Source organism: Erythrolamprus reginae, chromosome 2 (genome assembly GCF_031021105.1).
Source record: "Erythrolamprus reginae isolate rEryReg1 chromosome 2, rEryReg1.hap1, whole genome shotgun sequence".
Taxonomy (NCBI): domain Eukaryota; kingdom Metazoa; phylum Chordata; class Lepidosauria; order Squamata; family Dipsadidae; genus Erythrolamprus; species Erythrolamprus reginae.
Genome location: NC_091951.1, coordinates 222,670,936 through 222,693,948, shown reverse-complemented (window position 1 = coordinate 222,693,948; position 23,013 = coordinate 222,670,936). Strand labels below are relative to the sequence as shown.

At 40.9% G+C, this 23,013-nt stretch overlaps 2 protein-coding genes across 5 annotated transcripts in view; both read right to left on the bottom strand.

The window, feature by feature from the left end:
- Positions 1-7,681: 7,681 nt before the first annotated feature.
- On the bottom strand, positions 7,682-19,127 carry LOC139162025 (3 beta-hydroxysteroid dehydrogenase/Delta 5-->4-isomerase-like). 3 transcript variants are annotated; one of them, XM_070741965.1, is made up of 4 exons: positions 18,939-19,127; positions 13,156-13,350; positions 10,600-10,764; positions 7,682-8,699 (listed from the first exon to the last, which is right to left on the bottom strand). In XM_070741965.1, exons 2-4 carry the CDS (start codon positions 13,307-13,309, stop codon positions 7,885-7,887), a joined length of 1,134 nt encoding a protein of 377 aa, XP_070598066.1. In that variant the 5' UTR covers positions 13,310-13,350; positions 18,939-19,127; the 3' UTR covers positions 7,682-7,884. The 3 variants fall into 3 exon arrangements, with proteins under 3 accessions (XP_070598066.1, XP_070598068.1, XP_070598069.1); XM_070741967.1 differs by lacking the exon at positions 18,939-19,127 and adding an exon at positions 16,567-16,590; XM_070741968.1 differs by lacking the exons at positions 10,600-10,764; positions 13,156-13,350; positions 18,939-19,127 and adding an exon at positions 10,183-10,589.
- A 1,828-nt stretch (positions 19,128-20,955) lies between these two features.
- Positions 20,956-23,013, bottom strand: part of HAO2 (hydroxyacid oxidase 2) — a 30,268-nt gene continuing 28,210 nt past the window's right edge. For both annotated transcript variants that reach the window (XM_070741969.1, XM_070741970.1), the window contains one exon: positions 20,956-22,114. In XM_070741969.1, coding sequence (XP_070598070.1) covers positions 22,059-22,114 — 56 coding nt within the window. In that variant the 3' untranslated portion in view covers positions 20,956-22,058. The remainder of the gene's footprint in view (positions 22,115-23,013) is intronic.

The window sequence follows — 23,013 nt, the reverse complement described above, 5'->3', positions numbered from 1 at the left end:
CCAGTCTCCAGGCCTTAATCCCAAAGCAAATGTGGCAGGACTTCAAGCTTCCAGCTATCAAACTTCAGCCTCAAAACCTTAATGACTTGGAGAGGATCTGCAAAGAGGAGTGGGACAAAACCCCTCCGGAGATGTGTGCAAAACTGGTGGCCAGCTATGAGAAAAATCTGACCTCTGTGATTGCCAACAAGGGTTTTGCTAATTACTAAGTCATATTATGTATTAAGTATTAAGGGATCCAATACTTATTTCACCCATTAAAATGCAAATCAATATGTTTTTCTGGATATTTTTGGTTGTTGTTATTCTGTCTCTCATTGTTAAATAAACCTATTAAAATTACAGACTGATAATTTCTTTGCAGTGGGCAAATGTACAAAATCATACTTCCCCCCCCCTCACTTCCCATACCATGCAACCTGGTCCAAGAGTCCAAGAGCATAGAATAAATAGCAGATCATCCTGGTTAAAATCCTATTACATCTTCAGTGCAAAATAAGTCAAGTGGTATATTAATAACTATTAATTACATGTTCAGCCAAGGAGTATAGAATACCATAATATATAGATATTTGCCAACCTTCATTTTTATCTTCAGGTAAGTGTTTTCTGAGAGAAGATTATTGGCCTGTGCAGAGAGCCTAATGATGAGTATCAATGGACAGTCCAATTTCTTCTGTTTCTTTATTCAGACAATTGGATGTAAGAGCTATCTGTACAGCTTCTGCATAATGTAACTTGGTATTGTACCTAGATGACATACATGGCTGTATATCTTGATGGGGATATCTTGATGGGGAACAAGTTCCTATCTGTTGTAAGAAAGACTGCATGTCATTCAGAGTGTTCTTTGTCTTCAGGAAGGGATTAATGTAACCTTACCCAAATAAGTACATAAGAGAGGTATGCATACTTAATTCAAAAATCCAAATTTCCATGAAAAGAACTGCTTTGAGCTGAAAGTAGAAATTCACATTCAAATTGATTTGAATTAAAATAATAATAATAATAATAATAATAATAATAATAATAATAATAATAATAATAATTTATTAGATTTGTATGCCGCCCCTCTCCGAAGACTCGAAAAATACAGAGGTGTGAGAAGGAATAGGGGAGAAAGCAGTTATAATGAGTTGTGCTATATTTATGTGTGTGCGTGTTTCTCACCAGCTCAGTAATACTAGAGCAGTTGGTTCCATCTGCTGGCTGGAAGATTAATTCTCTTTTGTAACTTTACTACCTATGGCCTATTCTAAGACTGAGTGATCAAATGCCCCATTTCTAACACCATACATTATTCAGAGTGGTATTCAATGTTCATCGCTTTTGAACTCAGTAATTGAATGCTAACGGTATGGAAGGAGGAAATAGTACACTTTAATTTGCTGCCCAAGAATGAAGTGGATTGGTTAGAAACTTGAACAGACAGGTTTCTTCAATTCATTCATATAATAAATTGAAGGCAAACATCAGTGTATCAAAGTGGATTTTTGCAGTACAACCAGTTCCTCCTGGTTCAGACCAGATTGCCAGAACAGATAGCAACCAGCTGGAGATATCATGGTCTGTGCCGGTCCATGTACACAGCCATCTTGTTTTTTAAATTTGTAGCAAATTTTTCCCTGTTTGGATGGCTTCTCCTCTTTCGCTGCTTGAAAAATGGTCCTCCCATCTACTTCCCAGGTAAATACTGACCTTTATTTCTTCAGCTGAAACACAGCTGATCAGCTCCTCAGCTGTGTTTTGGGCTGAATCCTGCTACTAAGCATGCGCGGAAGCAAAATCGCACGAAATGCCACAATGTGAACCGGTGGCAAAGGTAAGTGGAACCCACCCCTTATATAGTATATTTACAATAGCAGTCTTATTAGATTACAGGTGGTCCTCGATTTACAACAGTTCGCTTAGTGACCGTTCAAAATTCAACAGTACTAAAAAACGTCTTATGAATGTTTTTCAGTTTATTTGTTTATTTGTTTATTAGATTTGTATGCTGCCCCTCTCCGCAGACTCGGGGCGGCTCACAACAGTGATAAAACAATATACAATAACAAATCTAATATTAAAAGTCTAAAATAACAATTTAACATTAAAAGTTACAACCTTCTCAGCATTCCCATGACCATATGCTTAAAATTCAGATGCTTGGCAACTGGTTCATACTTATGACATTGCACAGTCCCGGGGTCATGTGGTCCCCTTTTGCAACATTCTGACAAGCAAAGACAATGGGGAAACCAGGTTACCAACTGCGGTGATTCATTTAACAACGGTGGCAAGAAATGTTGCAAAATGGAGCAAAATTCACTTGACAAATGTTTCGATTATTAACAGAAATTTTAGACGTAATTGCCGTCATAAGTTGAGGACTACTCATATTAAGTTTTCATTTTATTAAATGTACTTTCTATTTTTTTATAACATCCCATAGAACAGTGATGGCAAACCTATGGCACACGTGGCACAGGTGGCACACGGAGCCATATCTGCTGGCAAGTGAGCCATTGCCTTAGCTCAGCTCCAGCGAGCATGTGCATGCCAGCCAGCTGATTTTCAGCTCATGCGAAGGCTCTGGGATGATGTTTTTGGCCTCCAGAGGGCATCAGGGGGGGAGGGGGGACATGAGAAGCCTCTGGAGCCTGGGGAAGGGGAAAAATGGGCCTACAGGCCCACCAGAAGTCGAGAAATGGGCCATTTCTGGCCTTCAGGGGGCCTCTGCGGAGGCAGGGGGAGGCAGTTTTCGCCTTCACCAGACATTAAATTATGGGTATGGGTACTCACACATGTATGATAGTGTGCACGTACACACACACTTTCAGCACCTGATGGAAAAAAGGTTCGCCATCACTACCATAGAGTATGTTGAGCAGAGAGACATCCAGTCATCTAAAGAGGCTTTAAAGCTAATGGTAAATCAGATATTAGGCCTTCCTCTCCTCGCCCCAAACTTTTATATTTAAGCAGTATTTCTTAACCTCAGCAATCTTAAGATGTACTGACTAGGTAGGGAATTTTGGGAGTTGAAGTCCATATGTCATAAAGCTGTTGGGTTGAGAAATTACCACAGAGGTCTTCAAACTTGGCAACTTTAAGACTTGTGGACTTCAATTCCCAGAATTCTATGCTGGCTGGAGAATTCTGGGAGTTGAAGTCCACAAGTCTTAAATTTGCCAGGTTTTGAGGACCCCTGTTCTACCACAACACACTTTTTTTTTACTTAAATCCAATTCTATCCATGAATAAAACCCAGAGATCCACTCGCTAATTGATAATAGAAATGGAAATTAAGGAACCTTTTAAAATTAAAGTGCAAATCATTTATAAAATGCAATTTTACCTATTTTTCCTCGATTTAATTCATCCTATTTAATTTTATAATCCTATCGCCTAATGGTGGTAGCACATTTTTTTTTATTTGAAAAGTTAAAAAAGATTTGTCATAACAATTAGCACAGCTGAAGGAACTGCTTAGAATAAACTAGCAGAGCATTCTGGTTACATTTTAATATGTTACCCCAAGTAGCAATTGGTGATATCCCTATTAGATATAAATAAAATATGCATTTAATTAAATGGCTACATTTCCTGGCCATTCTTTGCAAGCCGGGGAGTTACAAAGTGTAAAGTGTAAACATAAATATTTAAAAAGCATTGTCTTCTGTGTTTATATGTATTGTTTCATGCCTAGAAAAGGACTAAATTTTTGCTGCTTCATTTGCAGAAGAGGAGGAGTCTGTAAGGCATAAGCGCACCAGCGTTCCTACTGTCCCTGTCCTACTGCCCTCATTTATCTGTATTTACTTTGTTTATGTTTGTACCAATACCTGCCATCTTGTATATGTTCTGAAAAAATAAATAAATAAAATAAATAAAAATATATAAAGAAGCAAAACACTCTTGGGTACATGCTTGCTAAGCTGAGCCTACCTGAAAATCTATTATTTTAGTTTCTGTCCTTTAATTTGGTGTGTTTGTAATTGATCAACGAATATTGAAAGCAAAGTCGGTAGTAAAGGGTTCTAAATGTGATCTGCATATTTATTTATTTATTTATTTATTTGTTTGTTTGATTTTTATGCCACCCTTCTCCTTAGACTCAGGGCGGCTTACAACATGTTAGCAATAGCACTTTTTAACAGAGTCCTTGGAGAGGGGTGGCATACAACTCTAATAAATTATTATTATTAATGATTATTATTATTGCCCCCACAATCCGGATCCTCATTTTACCCACCTCGGAAGGATGGAAGGCTGAGTCAACCTTGAGCCAGCGATGAGATTTGAACTGCTGACCTACATATCTACAGTCAGCTTCAGTGGCCTGCAGTACAGCACTCTACCTGCTGCGCCACCCCGGCTCATGTGCAGAAGCGTCCTGGGTGGGTGGGCGGAGCCTCCCACCACCAGCACTACCAGTTCTTAGAAAAAGGCCAAAGCGGGAGCAACCCACCGCTGGTTTGGATTTTTTTTTTCCATAAACATTCAGCAGAAAATTTTAAAAAATCTATGAATAGGCTAAGAATAGACAGAAGCAAATTTGCTTTCTAGGTAGTGTCATGCGTTTTGATTCGTAATGTTGGAAGCTCTTCATGTGAAGACAAACATTTCATAAGTGATAAGCAGTAAGCAATGGCTTTGTACAGGTGGCTTTTCTTTTAAAGCACTTCCAGTACAGCCATGTGGTTCTACAAAGCATTTCATATCAAAAGAAACAAAAAGCCAAGAGCCATAATCATGTCATTCCTCTTACCTGTAAGCACAATTTATAAATAGTTGCACTTCTGCCCATAAACAACTGAGGGAACTTTTCCTGGAATAATTGATTATAAATCTAAGCATCTAGAAATTTTTAATTGTTTTCACTTATCATCTGCAACATATCTCAAGAACTTAGAAGAGGAAATGATGCCCTGGGCCTTATGCTGAATACAGCAATAGCTTCTTGAGTACCACTGTTATTGAAATATTGTATATTTAGCTTTGTTAGACTCAAATCAATAGGAAGCTATTGAGAAATTTTAATGGATTTCCATCTAATCAATATAAGATGTCTTGCTAATACCAAGTGAAAAGCAATGCTGAAGGGTGGGGGTTTTTTTTGATGGAGGGGATATGTTTCAAACTTAGAATAATCTTTTCAGAATTAATTTTGTAGCAATTCATGAAGCAATAAATAATTTGGATTCTTCTTTTAGAATGTTCCAAGTAAAGTTCTATATTAAAATATTAATTGAGGTTCTAGCCTTTGATCCGATTTAGTAATAGGAGGTGCAGATTCTGAAAAGCCTGCTTGATTGCACTATCCAGTTTGGCAGGATATTTTTTTTAAAAATCCAGTACAGGTTTTGTGTATATTTTATAAAGAAAAATCTAAAAATAGTTATCAACTTCTTAGGCAAAAATTGATTATGTGCTTTTTAAATTGGCGTAGACTTAGCAATTGCATAGATGATTTTTTTTCTATGATGGTTTCTCTCCAATCTGGCCCCTCAGGTCTTCGGGCAAAAACAGATCGTGCTTAATTGTAAAAGATAGACAAGCATAGAGAAATAGTTCCTGTTAGGTTGTGCACTCAAAGCAGTTCTGGGTTGCCTTTTTTTTCAGGGTTTCGGTTCAGCAGAACTTCATAACAATAACAAAAATTTTAAAAGCCCCAAAGCATAAACTAATAGGCCACAATGAAATAATAAATTGGCAACCCAAACAAGAGACATCATCAATAAGGGCTCCAATCTATCAGGATCTAGAGACCTGGGACACCCACTGGTCTTGACAGCCTTTATAAAGCCCAGCAGGATTGGGGCTGATTGTGTGTCAGGTTAAAGATCTCCCACCAAAGCCTCAAAATCCAACCACTTTCCAGAATGGCAGAACATTTTCTTAAGCGTGCCCCTCCCTCCTATATCTATTCCCTGCCCATCCCGCAACCTCCCACGTGATCCTCTTTCCTACATCTCCGAGTCTTCGGAGAGGGGCGGCATACAAATCTAATAAATTATTATTATTATTATTATTATTATTATTATTATTATTATTATGTCAGTACAACACAGCAAACGAGATCACTATGCTGGATTTTGTATTTCATCACCAGTTGGGCGCTTCCCAAGCACCTAGGACTGCGTGATGTAGCGGCGAATTATGTTTGCCAATCCCAGTAAAGCGGCCTTTTGCTATTGACAGATGGAGATTTTGTCAATTCCGATGGTTTTCAAATGTCCACTGAGATCCTTTGGTACTGCGCCCAGCGTGCCAAGTATTATTATTATTATCATCATCATCATCATCATCATCATCTTGTATCTTAAAGGAAGCCTTCGCAAAGGGGCAATTAGAAGTTCTGGTGATAACCTTGTGCATGTTAGGGAAAAAAATCAGTTCCTGATGTTCCTGAGATGCTTGGAGCTGGGGACAAGCTCGTTGCAAGGTGGACAAAGAGCGGGAGAAATACTCACAGTGAATCACCACTGAAGCAGACAGGGTATTCACTAAATCGTTCTCCAACTATTCTTCTTCCTCAACTCCTGTCAGCTGCAGGAGGTACCTTGGCTTTGTTATCAAGACAGCTTACAAGAGAAGAAAGAAGGTCTCTCATAGAGGGGTAACACTGTGAACTACAATACCCACACACCTCACCCTGAAGTAAGTGGGCGGGCATATGGGTGCTTTCCTGCTTCTTTCTGCTTCAGCCTGAACTACTGCTTAGACAGGCAATGGATGCTCCCCTAGCAGCAGAGTTGAAAGAGACCCTCAGTACTTCCAGCACCCCAAAGCAGGCCCAAAAATGCAACATTTCCTGGGTGACCAGCTGCCATTAGCAAGTAAGGCTCTTTTCAGCAAGGAAACAGACACTGCCAGTGTCCTTAATCTTTTCCAGAGCTCAGTGGATCACTACTGTAGTCTTTTTTTTTTAAAGAGAGGCCTAGTAATGTTCAACTTTTCTGATCCAATGTTACCCTGGCAGCTGTTTGTGGAGAAAGCAGGTATTGAAGGAGACTGCACAGTGACTGGAGGAGATGGAGCATTGCCACAACAGGCTAAAGTAAGAGACTCAGAGCTGGCTAATCTTTGGCCAACATTGTTCCACATTGTGGTCCTGCATCAGGAGGAGAGGGAAACCATTGTAAGTGAAAGAGATAAATATGACTTCAAGCTGCCTCAGCTGCAGACTGGAAATAAAATGAAGGCAATGTCATGAGGTTGTGTCATACAAAAACAATTACCATAGCATGTTTAGGCCGTGTTTAGAGACATGTTAGCAGGGGTAGGTTCCTGCCTGGACTGGGGGTTGGAATGCATTGGGGTAGCGAAAATGGAGCTCCACCCTAGAGTATCCAATTTGCACTGAAAGATGTTGAAAGAAAATGCAGGGCGTTCTGCATAAGCCATGGCCACTGTGTGGTAGTAAAAAATTTGGTAGACTTTCACTGCATGTCAGTATGGGATTCCTGGATGGTTGTTCATGATGTGCTAGGTTATTTGTCTCGTGTATGTGGAACAAAATTGGTGTGAGTGTAAAGACTTAAAGATATTCAACAAACTGATCCTATCAACACTTTTGTTCATTCCCAAAGGAGAATGAAACATTTTCACAATACACTGTTTGGATACTCTGGGATGTTGAATGCTGACAGGAACTCAACTTAAGTGGACATAAAAAGTGGTGAGAAGTCAGGAGGGATGCTCATCTGATATTTTAATGGTGCAAATATATATATATATACCACATGGGAAATTTATTCAAGTTTGTTTTCCCATTTTAGATATTTTGATACGCTTAGTAATGGAACTTTGCGGGCCATAATAAAAATTACTGGTTAATTTGATAGTCTTGTGTCACACACACCCATCCCCGTTGTAAAGAATAGACTTTTCTGGCATTCAGGTAGCCTTTCTTTTCAGGTGTGCTTCCCTCAGTGGGGTTATGTCAGCAATCCATTGACTTGTGCGCTGCTTGGCTTCTTCCCATGAGTAGCGAGGAGTATAGTTAAAATCTCTTTGTGCTTTCTTGTAAGAAAAACTGAAAGGGGTGTTGAGCAGGATTACAAGGAAACGATTAATAGAAGGAACATATTTGAAGAAAGGTTTGAGCAAGAGGCTCACAATTTCCAGGAACAGAGCGTAGTAATATAACAGTGTGATGGGCATCACAGGTTTGGGTTCAACACCAAACCCCAACTCCTTTGTCAGCTCATAATTGAAGTCGGAATAGCTTGTGTGGGGAGAATCATCTGAGATGTAGTAGAAACGCCCTCGGACCTCTTTCACTTTGGTTGGGTTTCTCATGGCTTTAGCCACTTGAATATGAGCCCAAGCAATATTTCCCACATAGACTGGATTTACAATCGCCTCTTTCCTAGACAGCCTCAAAAATACATTATTATTTAGGATGCTTTCATCGAGGTGACCCAGAAGGAAAGTACTGCCTTCTCCATAGATGTACATAGACCTCAAAGCACATGTTACAAAGCTATCGCCCCGCTTTAGAGGCAAGCCATCCAACTCCAGGACACATTTCTCTGCCTCTCGTTTAGCTTCAGCATAGGGCAGACCGTGGGTCATCAGATATAGGGTGTCTTCATTACCACCATAGATGGGATCTCCTCTGTTGTTTGGGCCTGTCACCTCAATGCTGCTGGTATAAATAAAATACTGGACATCATTGCGGAGGCAGGCCTCCAGCAGCAGCTGCGTACCTTCAGAAAAAGAGAAATGTTAATAACATTACAAAGGCTGAGGTGGTTGCCCTCTCCCCTCAGGAGAAGGTAATGTTATACATTGATGCCACAAAAGGCCTCTGAGCCTATTTGTCAAAACTGCCATCTTCTGGATCAATGATGGCAAACCTTTTTTCCCTCAGGTGCCGAAAGCGTGTGCGTAAACACTATTGCACCTGCGTGAGTGCCCACACCCATAATTTAATGACTGGAGAGGGCAAAAATTGCCTCCCCGCTCCCCTGTATGCCCTCTGGAGGTGAAAAAAAGCACATTTCCCAACTTCTGGTGGATCGGGTAGGCCCGTTTTTCACCCTCCCCAGGCTCTAGAGCAGTGATGGCGAACCTATGGCATGGGTGCCACAGGTGGCATGCGGAGCCATATCTGCTGGCACGCAAGCTGTTGCCCTAGCTCAGCTCCAATATGCATGTATGTGCCAGCCAGCTGATTTTTGGCTCACGCAGAGGCTCTGGGAAGGCGTTTTTGTCTTCCAGAGAGCCTCCAGGGGAATGGGGGAGGGCATTTTTACCCTCCCCCGGCTCCAGGAAAGCATTTGGAGTCGTGGAAGGGCAAAACCGAGCCTACTGGGCCCACAAGAGGTTAGGAAACAGGCTGTTTCTGGCCTCCAGAGGGCCTCGAGGGGGGGGGGCAGTGGAAACGCTTTTCGTCTTCCTCAGGCATTGAATTATGGGTGTGGGCACTCGCACATGAGCGATAGCACACACGCACGCTCTTTTGACACCTGAGGAAAAAAGGTTTTGCCATCACTGCTCTAGAGGCTTCTCTGGAGCGGGGGAGTGGGGGGAATGCTCTAGAATGCTGCAGAACGCTCAGCTCTAAAAAGATCGCAAGGACAAGCCACTTCTGAAAAACCTTTGCAAGAAAACTGCAGGGACTTGTCCAGACAGAATGGAATAAAATATATGCTGCCTGCTTTGCAAGGTTTGTGTGGGGTCAGTTTAAAGCAGTGCTTCTCAATTATTTTCTGTTATGCTCCCACTAGGAAGAAGTAAATATTTTGTGCCTCCCCCAACTCTCCAATCTGGGCCCCAATGGAATTTTAGTGTTAATATATATTATTTTATTTATTATAAACGAACTTTTGGCTGGGGAAGGATGCTCTACCCACTTACCTGGGAGTAAGTCACATTGAATTCAGTGGAGCCTGGTTTTGGTTAGGCAGGTATAGTGGCTAGGGCCCTTTTTGGACACGGGGCCAGGCCAGCTTAAATTCATGTTTCCGGGTGCCCGCTGAGAACAACAAGGATCCACGCAGCTGCCCCGCCCTGCCTGGCCACTTTTCTTCCGGGCTCAGAGCAGCGTGCAACTGGGAAAACACTTCCCATCCAAGGGAATTGATCGAAAGGGACCATGTATGTTCCCCGGGGTAACATGTGCCGCCCTGGAATTGCTCCATGCCCCCCCCCCCGGGGCACGTGCCACACTATTTGAGAAAGACTTACTTGTTCTGGGTTTCTTGTAAAGGATGTGCATGGGGTTATCTGATCCCTGTCTTTTTGCAATGTGAGACATTAAGAAAAGTATTTTCCTCCCAGATAACTTTGTAGGGTTTGTGCAAATGCATATCCACGTATGCATGTAAGGCCTTGCAGAATTTTTCTTCTTAAACAGACACTTATCCACGCAGAGAGTCCAATCCCAGCTATTGTGGAAGGAGGAGGTGAACCCTCCTCTCAGTCTGCAATCCAGACACTGCACATGAAGAGTGACACTTGATTGTTATCCCTAATAAGGACGGGAGCAGCCCATTCACCCTCTTCCAAGGCGTAGCTGATCTCTCTCTGTACGTCTGAGGATAATTTAAAATTTCTTTGCAAGCACTGCTCTCTGGCTCGGCCCCCAAAGCCGTCCCACCTTACCCCTGACGTTGACATCCCAGAGGGTCTGTCGATCAACGAGCCCCCGAGTGTCGATGATGCAAGCTGTATGGATGACAAGCGACACTCCTGGGACTGCAGTTTCAAGAAGTGCCACATCCCGGATATCCCCTTGTATGACTGTTAAGAGGGTGTTACTCTTCACTTCTGGAAAAAAGGAAAACACCCCGATAAGTAATGACCTATATTTACTTTCCTTCTATTCACTATAAAGCAAGCAATGCAGACCATCCTTAGAGCAAGGGAGAGAAATAAGCTCTCCTCCTTCTCCTCCCCATGCTCCTGAATTTTATTTCCCACTAGCCATCTAAACCAGATAACACAGAAAAACATAGGGGGAGCAGATCAACAATGGACATCCCAGTTTAGCTGCCTCTTAGCTGTCTTTGCGCATAATTTTTTCTTCTTCAATGCCATTGAAAGATAAACCCTGACTCAAGTCTACCATGAACTGTGGCTCTCCATCTTATCTGAAGAGAAGTCACAACATAAAGATATCTGTGGCCCCATGCACAAGGACAGGCTCGGTCTTAATTGATGAGGTTAAGGGCAAAGAACATGTGTTCCAAAACAAAATGTCTCTTTATCTTAGCACGTCGACTGGAGGATGGAGCAAGTAGCAGGATTTTAAGCTCTGAAGATCATAGGAATTGCTGAGCCTCTTTTCTTATTACAAAAGGTCAGAGAAAGAGGCTTTGGGCCAAGCTAGGACGTATGGAAGTTCGTTAATGGCAGGGTCTGAATTTTTTGCCCAGAACCATTATAGCTGCAATCGGAGGGACAAAAACTGTGGAACTCACTGAGCAAACAAAATGAAGTTCCATTCTGACAACCTAGGCAGTAGTTAGCCTTGAATATATTTTCTACTCTGAGGAATCATGCATTAAATTAATGTGTACAATGATTATTCTGTGCTTTTAAAACCATTAGTTATATTATAGTTTATTACATAAATGATTGTACTGACTGCATAACATACCCCATTTATGTTTGCTGACAAATTTTTCTTAGAAATGAACATGAATAAGGAATGTCTTACTTAATAGCATTTATAAAAATATCAAGTATCATTGGGACTTTACATCAGTGGTTCCCAACCTTTTTTTGGCCATGCCCCATCTAAGCATCTCTAAAATCCTGATCCTACACCCCCCCCCCCCCCATGACATATAATGCTTACTATTGAAAAAGTGAACTCCTACTCACGTTGAGGAAGCCTAAAAGGCCATTAACCTGGTTTAAACAAGGTTACAATTGCCCCCATTAAAAAATGAAATTGCCCTCTGTGGGGCATGTGCCCCACATTGGGAACCAGGGATTTACATTATATCTATGCTGCCCCGAGTCAATTGAGAAAGGTGGCATAGAAATACAAACAAACAAACAAATATCCATACTTCTCCCAGGCTCCGTAATAGATTGGAATAAATATATCCAGCTTTCTGTTTAATATATTAGAATAATATAAATATTTTTGCATTCTATTTTAGACATGATTTTTGATGCCTGTGTTTCTATTTACCAAAATAATAGGAAATTACATGCCACTACTGATTTACAGAGTTGCAAAGTTCATGCCTGTGCTGCTTTTTTTGCTGGATGCAAAGCAGATGTTTGCCAAAATCCTTTTAGTTTTCCCTCAGTGAAGTGATAACTTCCTACCAAACTACAGGCAGTTGCTGAAGTCAGAAATACCAATGAGACTCTTGACTGTTTGCTAAGGAACCGACTGACAAGTATGTTTTCCCTGCATCCCTTACACCAAGAGAATAAGGTTTTGCAAGGAGCAGGAAGGGAAAAAAGGGAACACAAACCCATTTACAGTAGTTAACAACCAGATACCTTCCAGGCATACGAGGGCTGAGCAGGAGCTGTGCAAATCCATGTACCCAAATATATTCCTATTTTTAGTTGTCATATACTACTTTAAATGCATAAACCTTACTTTCAAGCCTTTTTTCTACTAACAACAAACAATATCTGATTTTCATGTTTTGTTAATCTGGATTTGTGCATAAGCTTACGCATACCACTACTTTGGGCATCCCAGAGATTACGTCTATCCTTCCTTTAAAGCTAATCTTCTAATCCAATGTGCATGCGTTCATGCATACTACGTACAGTTCCTTTCAATTAAAATTGAAATGTCATGATATTGTTGACAGATCTCTTAGCTGAAGTGTTATATAGACATATTAATAATAAATGTTGATTATCTAATTTAGTCTGGCTAACGTTGAGGCTGAGCTTACACTTCTTCAGAACTTGAGGCTGAGGCTCAGCTGATAAAATGCTCCTCCATAGAAGAAACATTTCTTCTAACATGCTGAACAAAAGTTATTAATCTAGTTTATTATCTATTCTCTCTGTTTAAAAACCCGGAGACAAGCAGCCTGACCAGGTGGCTTGATTGAGAAGCTGAGGTGCCACCTGAACAAAGAGGGGTCCTCTACATGAGAAGCTTCTACAGTGTGGATTTGAGTACAGTATTTCTTCCTTGGCATCCAAATTACTCTCTCCTTCAGCAACTTTACTTACTTTCAAAATCCTGGAGCACTTCATCGCTGATGGTTTTGTCCAACAGTCTGATTTCGGCCAAACTGTCCTTTTCAGCCAGCAGCTGGCAAACAATTGTTCGACCCAGGAACCCACCAGCACCGGTCACTAGACATCTCATTCCTCCCAAGGACATTGTGATTAGCAAGGAGATGCTTCAAGAGCCTGCTGTCCCTCCTGAAACAAAAGAGAAAAAGAGGCAGAAAGAACGAATGCAGCAGAAAAATGGGAGGTTGCAACAGGGAGGCCTCGGCCAAGTGGGAGTGTCTTCATACTCAAGGCTATTTGCTTCTATCTCTTCTCTGCCCTCTGCCTACTACTGCTGAGCTATTATATGATTTTGAAATGAAATTCAAAATAAGATTATATTCTCTAAATATTGTTAAACTGCACAGTTTAATATACAGTATATAAAAATTAATATTGCTGATCATTCATCCAAAAACAAACAAAGGAAACAAGGATTTGATTGTGCACAGGATTCAGGGTTGAATGACATTACATATATGTCTCTCTGAATGGTTATCACACAGCTGCTTCATATAACTTTATATAACTTTTTTAAATAACTTTTTTTATATAACTGCAGAAAAAACAATTGCTGCCAACCTGCCTTCCATTGAGGACCTGTATACTGCAAGAGTCAAAAAGAGGGCGGTGAAAATATTTACTGACCCCTCGCATCCTGGACATAAACTGTTTCAACTCCTACCCTCAAAATGTCACTACAGAGCACTGCACACAAAGACAACTAGACACAAGAACAGTTTTCCCCCGAACGCCATCACTCTACTAAACAAATAATTCCCTCAACACTGTCAAACTTTTTACTAAGTCTGCACTTCTATTTCTACTAGTTTTTTCTCATCATTTCCATCATCCTTTTCCTCCCACTTAGGACTGTATGACTGTAACTTGTTGCTTGTTTGCTAAGATTTTTATTAATCTTGATTGTTCCTTCATTGCTTTGTTGACCCCTATGACAATCATTAAGTGTTGTACCACATGATTCTTGACAAATGTATCTTTTTCTTTTTATGTACACTGAGAGCATATGCACCAAAGACAAATTCCTTATGTGTCCAATCACTCTTGGCCAATAAAGAATTCTATTCTTCTATTCTATTCTATATGTACAGTAATGTTTCATTCAAAATAATGGGTTGAAATTGCCATCAAATCAATTAATTATCAAGTATATAGGATCTTTTGCTTGAGCAGGGGGTTGGATTAGAAGATCTCCATGTTCTGTGTTCTAAATCTGTCGGGCTGCTGCTTTGCTTCAATGAAGGTTTGAGCAATGCACTTGCTCAGAAGTGTCTTGTGAAGCTAGATGGACATCTTGAATCTAGGAGCAAAGATTGGTTTATTCTGCTCTGAGGAACACAAATGATTGCTTTGTTCTGCTTCATGAAGAATTTGTAGAAAGCTCAGGGATAGGCTTGTCGTTTTCCCTGGACCACTTGTCAAAACCTGCTTGGTGGGTTGTTTTTTTTTTTTTTAAGTTTTATAATTGTTCTAGGAAACTGCCATATCTTCTCATCAGCGGCAACCTGTCATAAAGAATTGCTTTATTTCATTATCTCATTGGTAATGAAATAAATTAGAATTGGAATAAATCCAGGATTAGAAATCTGAAAGAAAAAAATTGGTGTAAACTGACTGAACTTGAACTTGCACCTGAGGGTAGAGCAAGAAGCAATGGGTGGGAAACGAGCTATTAATTGAATTTTTGAAAGCCTGTTAATTGTTCATTTGTGACAAAAGAGCTGTGTTTAATTTACCAATTGTTGTCTTTGTTAAAGTACATTTCCTAGGGCCTGGTCTGAAAAGGACAGTATCGGGTTCCTACCGGTAGTAAAAATGGAGCTGCGTGTGCAGCTTTGGGTCTCTGGTGTGCGCGTGCAAACATCCCCGGCAAGATTTTGCATCTGTGCATGCGCGGGAAGCAAAATTTAATGAGGGGATGTGCTCACGCATGAGATTTCAGTGATATTTTTGCTTCTGCGCTTGCAGGTGTGGCGCAGCAGGTAGAGTGCTGTACTGCAGGCCACTGAAGCTGACAGTAGATCTGAAGGTCAGCGGTTCAAATCTCATCACCGGCTCAAGGTTGACTCAGCCTTCCATCCTTCCGAGGTGGGTAAAATGAGGACCCGGATTGTGGGGGCAATACGCTGGTTCTGTTAAAAAGTGCTATTGCTAACATGTTGTAAGCCGCCCTGAGTCTAAGGAGAAGGGCGGCATAAAAATCGAATAAATAAAATAAAATCGAATAAATAAAAAACATCGCCGAAATCTTGCCTGTGCGCAAGCGTCCCCTCACAAGATTTTGCTTCCTGCACACAAAATCTCACCGGGATGCGCATGCGCACTCCAGAGACACAAAGCTGTGTGCGAAGCACACTGGGAGCAGCAGGAGGGGCCCTCCTGGAAAAAGATATCCCAGCAAGGGAGAGGAGGAGGAAGCCAGGCAATCAGATGTGTTCCCACTAATGAGCATGGAATCAGCAGTCTCTCTCTCTCTCTCTCTCTTTCCTGTAGTAGGCTTTGCTGCTGTGGGGTTGCAGGGAGAGCTGCTCAATGGGGAGACAGAGTGGATGGCTGTTGGGGAAAGCCCAGCAGTGAGGATACAGAACCAGGACCCAAGTTTAAGTAAGAAATAGTTAGCTTTACAGTTATTTTTTGTCCGTCTTTTCCCAGGCCGTGTTTTACAAGACTTTTCCTCTCAGAGCGATCTGGGGCTGGGGTGGACCATGCGTGTATAGGCCTTGACAGGCCTGTGTGTAGGCCTGTGTGATTCACCTCCACCTACTGAACTACCAAAGCGCTACCCACTGAACTACCCATTATCTGCAGCTTTTAAACCAAGTGAGCAAGTAGCTTATGGGGGGGTTCATAGGTTACAACCGCACTTTCATTTATGACAATCTTATTATTCACAAATTAAGCTAAGAATGTTTTTTAAATTTCCCTCTTTCTGCACCATCTTCTTTTAATAGTTATTTCTTTTAATAATTTGCATCATTTCATAAGGGTTTTTTTTAACATTTACACTAGTACATCTACTTAAGAACACCTCTAAAGAACTTTTCTAGATTTTTTGCCTCTACTTAAGAACCATTTTCTACTTAAGAACCCGAGCCCGGAAAAATTTCCCAGGAAATTTAAGAGTGGCATGAAGGCCCGGCCAGTTTCCTGCCGTTCCCCCTTTAATCCTGGCCATCTCCGGCTTTTCTGGGCTGCCCAGAGGAGCCTTTCAGTGGCACTTAAGGAAGCTTTGGCAGTCCAGAGCGAACAGAGTGTTTTCCTTTCTCTGGGCGCCGCCTCAGAGTCCCTCTTTTTTTTTTAAGCCTTAAAGTTTTTGATTTTTTTAAAAAATTCCCCTCACCTCACCTTCTTCCTTCGGCAGCGACTATCTTCCTGCTGATGAAGGCTCCTCTGACCAAGAAGACATGAGTGACAGGGAGGAGGAGAGTGTGGCAGACAGCTCAGAAGGAGATCAATTATCTAGCTCCTCCTTGGATTCAGAACAAGAGTTAATGATACAGCCATGCATGCGGAGAGCGATGCATAGGCAACAACAACTGAGAGATTATTATCAAAGAAAATGAGGCCACCTGTGGTTGGGTGGGGCTGTGGTAATTAGTGAGGCTGTTATAAATAGCAGCCTGTGGGTTTGGCCATTGTGGAGGATTATCTGATCGTTGTGTTTCATGACTGCTTTACTGACTTTGACCTTTTGTGGGCTGATTTTTCCCCGCTTTGAAACTAAACCAGAGCAAAGTGTGTTTCACTTTGTGAAAGAAGGACTGAATTGCCTCACAGCTGCAAGCTAAGTATCACAGAACTGATAAGGGACTTGTACAAATTACCAGTTTGTTTGGAGACCAGTGCTCTTTGCTATACCAAAAGAGGGCTTAGTTTAAGTGAATTTTCATTATAAAGAACATTGTTTTGACTTTTCAAACGTGTGTGTGTCTGAAATTTGTACCTGTGAATTTTTGGGAGGAGTGTACATCGTTTACATACAAACCCTATGTAAAATGTGTAGTGCAAACAAGAAAATATTTGTCAGTATTCATAACAATACTTAAAACTTGTCTTCATACCCGCTATCCATGATAAACGGGCTTTCTACCTTTTATGCCAACAATGTTGACCAACGAATAGAATAGCAGATTCCCTCCCCAGAGTGTGCAACGTTAAACTACTGGTATGGGATAGGCATGGCGCTGGCAGGCTCTGTTTAATAAAACCAATTTCATTACAACGTGTCCAGCCTGGTGTACCCGATCTAACACTTTCAATTAGCTTCATGCAGTAAGCAGGGGATTGACTCAGATGGCTTAAATGGCTGCTTTCAGGGATACAGTATGTTATATGATTTGATGAATTGTCTAAGTTGGTCTGGTGATTTGCAAAATAGCCCAAACCAAATAAAATAAGATAAAAAAATCCTCCAGAGAAACTGTGGTTTTGATAAGAGAAAAAGAATGGAAAAAATGCAGGGAGCATTCATTTAGCAACTGCCTCATAGTGGCCAGTTATGACAGTGATGGAAAAGTAACTTTGCAACCAATCCTTTCATTTATGATCTTCACAAGTCTGTAAAGCAAAAGTAAAAACTGCATAACAATGATAAACACAGTCATAACTGAATGATCATAGTCACTGAACAAGGACCACCAGTAATACAAAGAACCTTCTTTGCATTTTATTATCATTGGGTAATTTTGTCATTTCAATAAATGCATAGAACTATTATAAACATGAAAACCAATTTAATATGTGTATCTTAAAATTCTATGGATGTTTTCTTGGGAATAGGTTCCACTGAATCCACCTTCTTGGAGTCCATGGAATTCGGGTGGGGGGAGTTAATTTAATCTGCTTGTAGCTGCATAGGAATTCTAGGCGGATCTGCCTTTTAACTCTCCCTCCAGGTTTTGCCATTCCTTATCGTGTATTTTCTGAGTAGGAAAGGAGTGATTTGCATTCTTCTCCCCACCCCCAGCCTTTAATCATTCAATATTATATCTGCCTAAGTTGTGCTTCAAATGCCCACTTCATTTTTATTACCTTTGACAATGAGCACACAGCAGAGTTTGACATAAAACTTACTTAATTCACTTGTAGTTCTTTTGAAGCAAAAATAAATTCCTGTGGGCTTTTGTTTTGAAATAGACTCCGTCTTGCATATCGGGATTGAAAATCCAATGACTGGATCTCCCATTTATTTATTTATTCATTCATTCATTCATTCATTCATTCATTCATTCATTCATTCATTCATTCATTCATTCATTAGATTTGTATGCCGCCCCTCTCAACAGACTTGGGGCGGCTCACACCAATAATAAAACCAATGTATAACAAATCTAATATTTAAAATATCTAAAAACCCCTAATTTAAAAAACAAGACATACACACAAATATTCTGCACCATAAGCATTCCAGTCCTTTTAGTCTAACCTCTACTTTGCACAATCCAGTGTGATTATTAACACAATGGATATGTTTCAAATTTATATAATATTCCTTAAAAAAAAAAAACCTTTACACCAAGTATCACGCTTTACTTGTCAATCACTTTTTTGGCAATAATGAGAACCATTGAAATAACTACTTTTTTTTTTTTTCTCTGAGAGGCTGAGAATTTTGTCTCTTTGCTAGTTTGGTTTCATCTCATCCTATCATTTAAGCATGGCTAGTCATTTTTAGAGAAGAACTGGGGGGTGGGGGAGAGGCAGTCATTTTAGCTTACCTTTAACAAAGAAAGCCAGTTTGGTCTTGTGGTGAAGGGACTAAGCTAGAATCTGTGAGTTCTAGTTCCACCTTATGCATGAAACTCAGCTGGGTGATTTTGGGCCAGTCACCTCTCTCAGCTGAAGTTACCTTATAGCAGTGTTTCCCAACCTTGGCAACTTCAAGATATCTGGACTTCAACTCCCAGAATTCCCCAGCCAGTGAATGCTGGCTGGGGAATTCTGGGAGTTGAAGTCCATATATCTTCAAGTGGCCAAGGTTGGGAAACACTGCCTTATAGGATTGTTGTTGTGGGGAAAATAGGAGTAGGGAAGAATATTAGATATGTTTGCTGCCTCAAGTTATTTATTAATGTAATAAACTGGGATAAAAACATCTAATAAAATAAAAATAGACATATTTTGAACCAAGTATCCATGTCCTTTCTGCTGCCTTCATCATCTGCTGCCACAGTTGTTTCATTTAGTTCAGCCTGAAAAATCAGAGATCTGGACTTGGTATTTCTGTGGCTGTCTCTAATAACAATGGTTTAATGGACAATTAAAACCAAATTCTTCATATACTTGTCCTTCTTATTCAACGAACTCAGTATGTTTCCCTCTATCCCTTGGGGGCTACTTAGAAAGCTTTGTCATTGTGGGAGGACCTTGACATTTATTGGATGGGCTGATAAGTGATAAGTCATTTTCTTATCTAAGGAATTATGAGTTGGCTGTGGAACAGGCAGGCTGCCCCAAGCGAAGGCCGAGGGGAAATGAAAGCACAGGCAGTTATCTCCAAGAGATTGTTGAATCTAAACAAATTTTTACAGAAGTCGAGAGTTGTCATTTTCTGCAAACTTGTTGGCCTCCAACAGTCAAACATGGAATGGTGCCACTTTCTTCAGTTAACTTTAGTCTGTTCATACTTTCAACAGACCTCTGCCCTGAAAGTAAAGCAGGAAGCTTGGCAGATCACTGTCTCACCCTGGCTTCTTCCAGATTTGGGCAAATCCCTTGTCTTTCTATATACAGTGATACCTCATCTTACGAACCCCTCATCATATGAACTTTTCGAGATATGAACCCGGGGTTCAAGATTTTTTTGCCTCTTCTTCCGAACTATTTTCACCTTACGAACCCCCCGCCGCCGCTGGGATAGCCCACCTCCGAACTTCCCCTCATTGGGATAACCCACCTCCAGACCTTCTATTGCCACCGAAGCGCCTGTTTTTGCGCTGCTGGGATTTCCCTGAGGGTCCCCTCCATGGGAAACCCCACCTCCGGACTTCTGTGTTTTTGCAATGCTGCAGGGGAATCCCAGTAGGGGAATCCCAGCATCGCAAAAACGGGTACTTCGCTGGGTTCTTGCCTCACAATCAGGAGGTTGTAAGTTTGATTCTAGGTTGAGGCAGTTGTAGGGTCTCCTTCTTGGGCAGGGGGTTAGATTAGATGACCTGCAATGTCCCTTCCAACTCTGTTTATTTGTTTATCTGTTAACTTTATTCATTTATTTATTGGATTTAGGACTCGGAGATTGATTACAGATGGATTTATGCAAATCCAATAAAAAATGAGTTGTACTCCTTGGGTAATTAAAGTCCATTACTGGACTTTTACCATCACACAGGTTTGGCTTCCTGTTGGCATATTGATGTCACTGTAGTTAAACTGAGAGCTTCTTCCCTAATCGGCAAATATTTTTATAGTCGGGGGAGATGGGGTGGGAGGGGGCAGGTAGTTTTCCTTTCTAACTGGAAGATTAATAGAGATTGGCTGATGCATTTCCAGGTTGCCTAATGATCAGGAATGATGAGTTCTGATTGATGGATTGATTGATCCCCTGGGAGCAGTTCAGACTTGCCAAGACTGGTTCTAATAATGGAAAAGAAATCCAATCAAAAGAATCTTTAATCTAGCAAGTTGGTTGCTTCCCTTTTGTTGAATGTATTCTAAGAGGTGCTGGATAGAAACCTATCAGGGATGTTTTAATTAAGATTTCATTACTGAACTGTACTTGGACTCCATGGCCTAATATTGCCATGTCATGATTTATTTTTATTTCTTATTCAAACACACAAGTCATTGGATGGTATAGGATTTCACACACTTAATCCAGGGAGGAGAATGGGCTAAAATTGAAAGTTTTTAAGGAATGTTTATGTGATGGTTCACTCGCATCCTGCGCAAATAGTTATGGACTCTGAGGACGCAGAGACAGTGGAAGGGTGAGGCAAGCATACTGTATTCCTGGCACCTGAGAGTGACAGTGACTGACGAGGGGTCAGGGTCGGAATAACAGACAGGGCCTTTAGCTCTGTCTGACTCGAGTGAATCAGCACTTCCTGTCAGGAATGAAACAGCACTTCTTGTCAGCAATGAGTTAGCATTTCCAGGGCTGAATGACTCAGGGGAAAAGGAGGAGCCGCTTCTGGATGCTAGGGTTTGGAAGTCATGTAAAAGGCACGAATGGTTGTCTAGGAGAAAAATCATTCATAAGTAGTGCTGCTGGGTAATTGGGTCATGCCCTCACACTATTTAAGGGCAAGGCATGCTCCACCTTGTTGCAGAAAAGCAACCTCATTCATTGAGGAATCATCTTGTCTTGACTCCTGCATTTGGTTTGGATTTTAAAAGGCTACATTCTTGGCTTTGCTAATGAGCTTCGGCCTTCTAGTTAATTTCTGAGAACTTAGAATCCTGGCTACAGCTGGTAATTATTACCGGCTAATCTTTGCTCTGGGACTTTAGCCAACTGATAATACTTTGCTAGATTTGCTTCTCTCTCTGAAAAGACTTTTACAATATTGGGACTTTTGTACATATTCAATCCTTTTATTAATTGGACAATTTGTGTGCATCTAATTATTGGGGCTGGCACAGGACAGAGTGGTTTCCTAGCTGGGTATAATGAAGACGGGCATGCAGTAGAATGGGGCTCCCAGTTATTAAAAGTTCAGTGTAGGGCAGCTATAAGTCCCATTCATTTCAGGGAACTGCAAAAATCTCATCAGACAAACTTTTTGACATGCCGCTGGTGGCTGAGGTCTCCCTCTTGTTTTTAATCACCCAGAGTTTTTCTCTTCTTTTCCTTAGCTAGCATACTGCTTCTGATCCAATGAGTGTTGCAGAAGAGTTCTTTACAATTTGGAATACTGAATAAGATGCCGGCCAATTTCTGAGACATTTTTACAGCCTAAGTAAAAAGAAAATATGCAAATGGTTAAAGGAACCTAGTATACCCAGAAAACAATTAAGGCTCACCAAGAAAAATAAATAAAATAGATTCAAGTTTCTTGTTATGAGATGATGATTAGAAATACATTTAAACATGGGGATCAAATTTTGCATTTTCCCCGCCATTTCCTCTGACTTTCAAATAGAGTTAGACCTTGATTGACAGCAGTTCACTTAGTGACCATTCAAAGTTACTGAAAAAAGTGGCTTATAACCATTGTTCACATTAATGATAATCTTTATGGTCACATAATCAAAATGGATTGCTTGGCATCTGACTAATATTTCTGACAGTTAGAGTATCCCAGACATATATGAACAAATTCATTTAACAACCATGCTACTAACTTAACAATTCGTGCAGAATGCAGCTGCAAGAGCAATCATGGGCTTCTCTAAGTATGCCCATGTTACTCCAACATTCCGCAGTCTGCATTGGTTGCCGATCAGTTTCCGGTCACAATTCAAAGTGTTGGTTATGACCTATAAAGCCCTTCATGGCACCGGACCAGAATATCTCCGGGACCACCTTCTGCCGCACGAATCCCAGTGACCGGTTAGGTCCCACAGAGTTGGCCTTCTCCAGGTCCCATCGACTAAACAATGTCGTCTGGCGGGACCCAGGGGAAGAGCCTTCTCTGTGGTGGCTCCAACCCTCTGGAACCAGCTCCCCCCCAGAGATTAGGATTGCCCCCACTCTCCTTGCCTTTCGTAAACTCCTTAAAACCCACCTAGTTTTGGTCTATGATTGATTGTGTGCTTGTTTTTTATATATATTGGGGTTGCTTTTATGGACTTTTTAACTTAAAACTGTGAATTAGACTGCTAAATATTAGATTTGTTACTATGTGCTGTTTT

What these genes read in the sequence shown, in the direction of transcription:
- LOC139162025 (XM_070741965.1), bottom strand. Translation starts at nt 13,309, where the DNA reads ATGTCCTTGGGAGGAATGAGATGTCTAGTGACCGGTGCTGGTGGGTTC. An exon ending in AGTGCTCCAGGATTTTGAAA is followed by an intron (nt 10,765 to 13,155) that starts GTAAGTAAAGTT and finishes CCTTTTTTCCAG; the next exon opens with AAGTGAAGAGTAACACCCTC. An exon ending in CTGGGATGTCAACGTCAGGG is followed by an intron (nt 8,700 to 10,599) that starts GTAAGGTGGGAC and finishes CTTTTTCTGAAG; the next exon opens with GTACGCAGCTGCTGCTGGAG.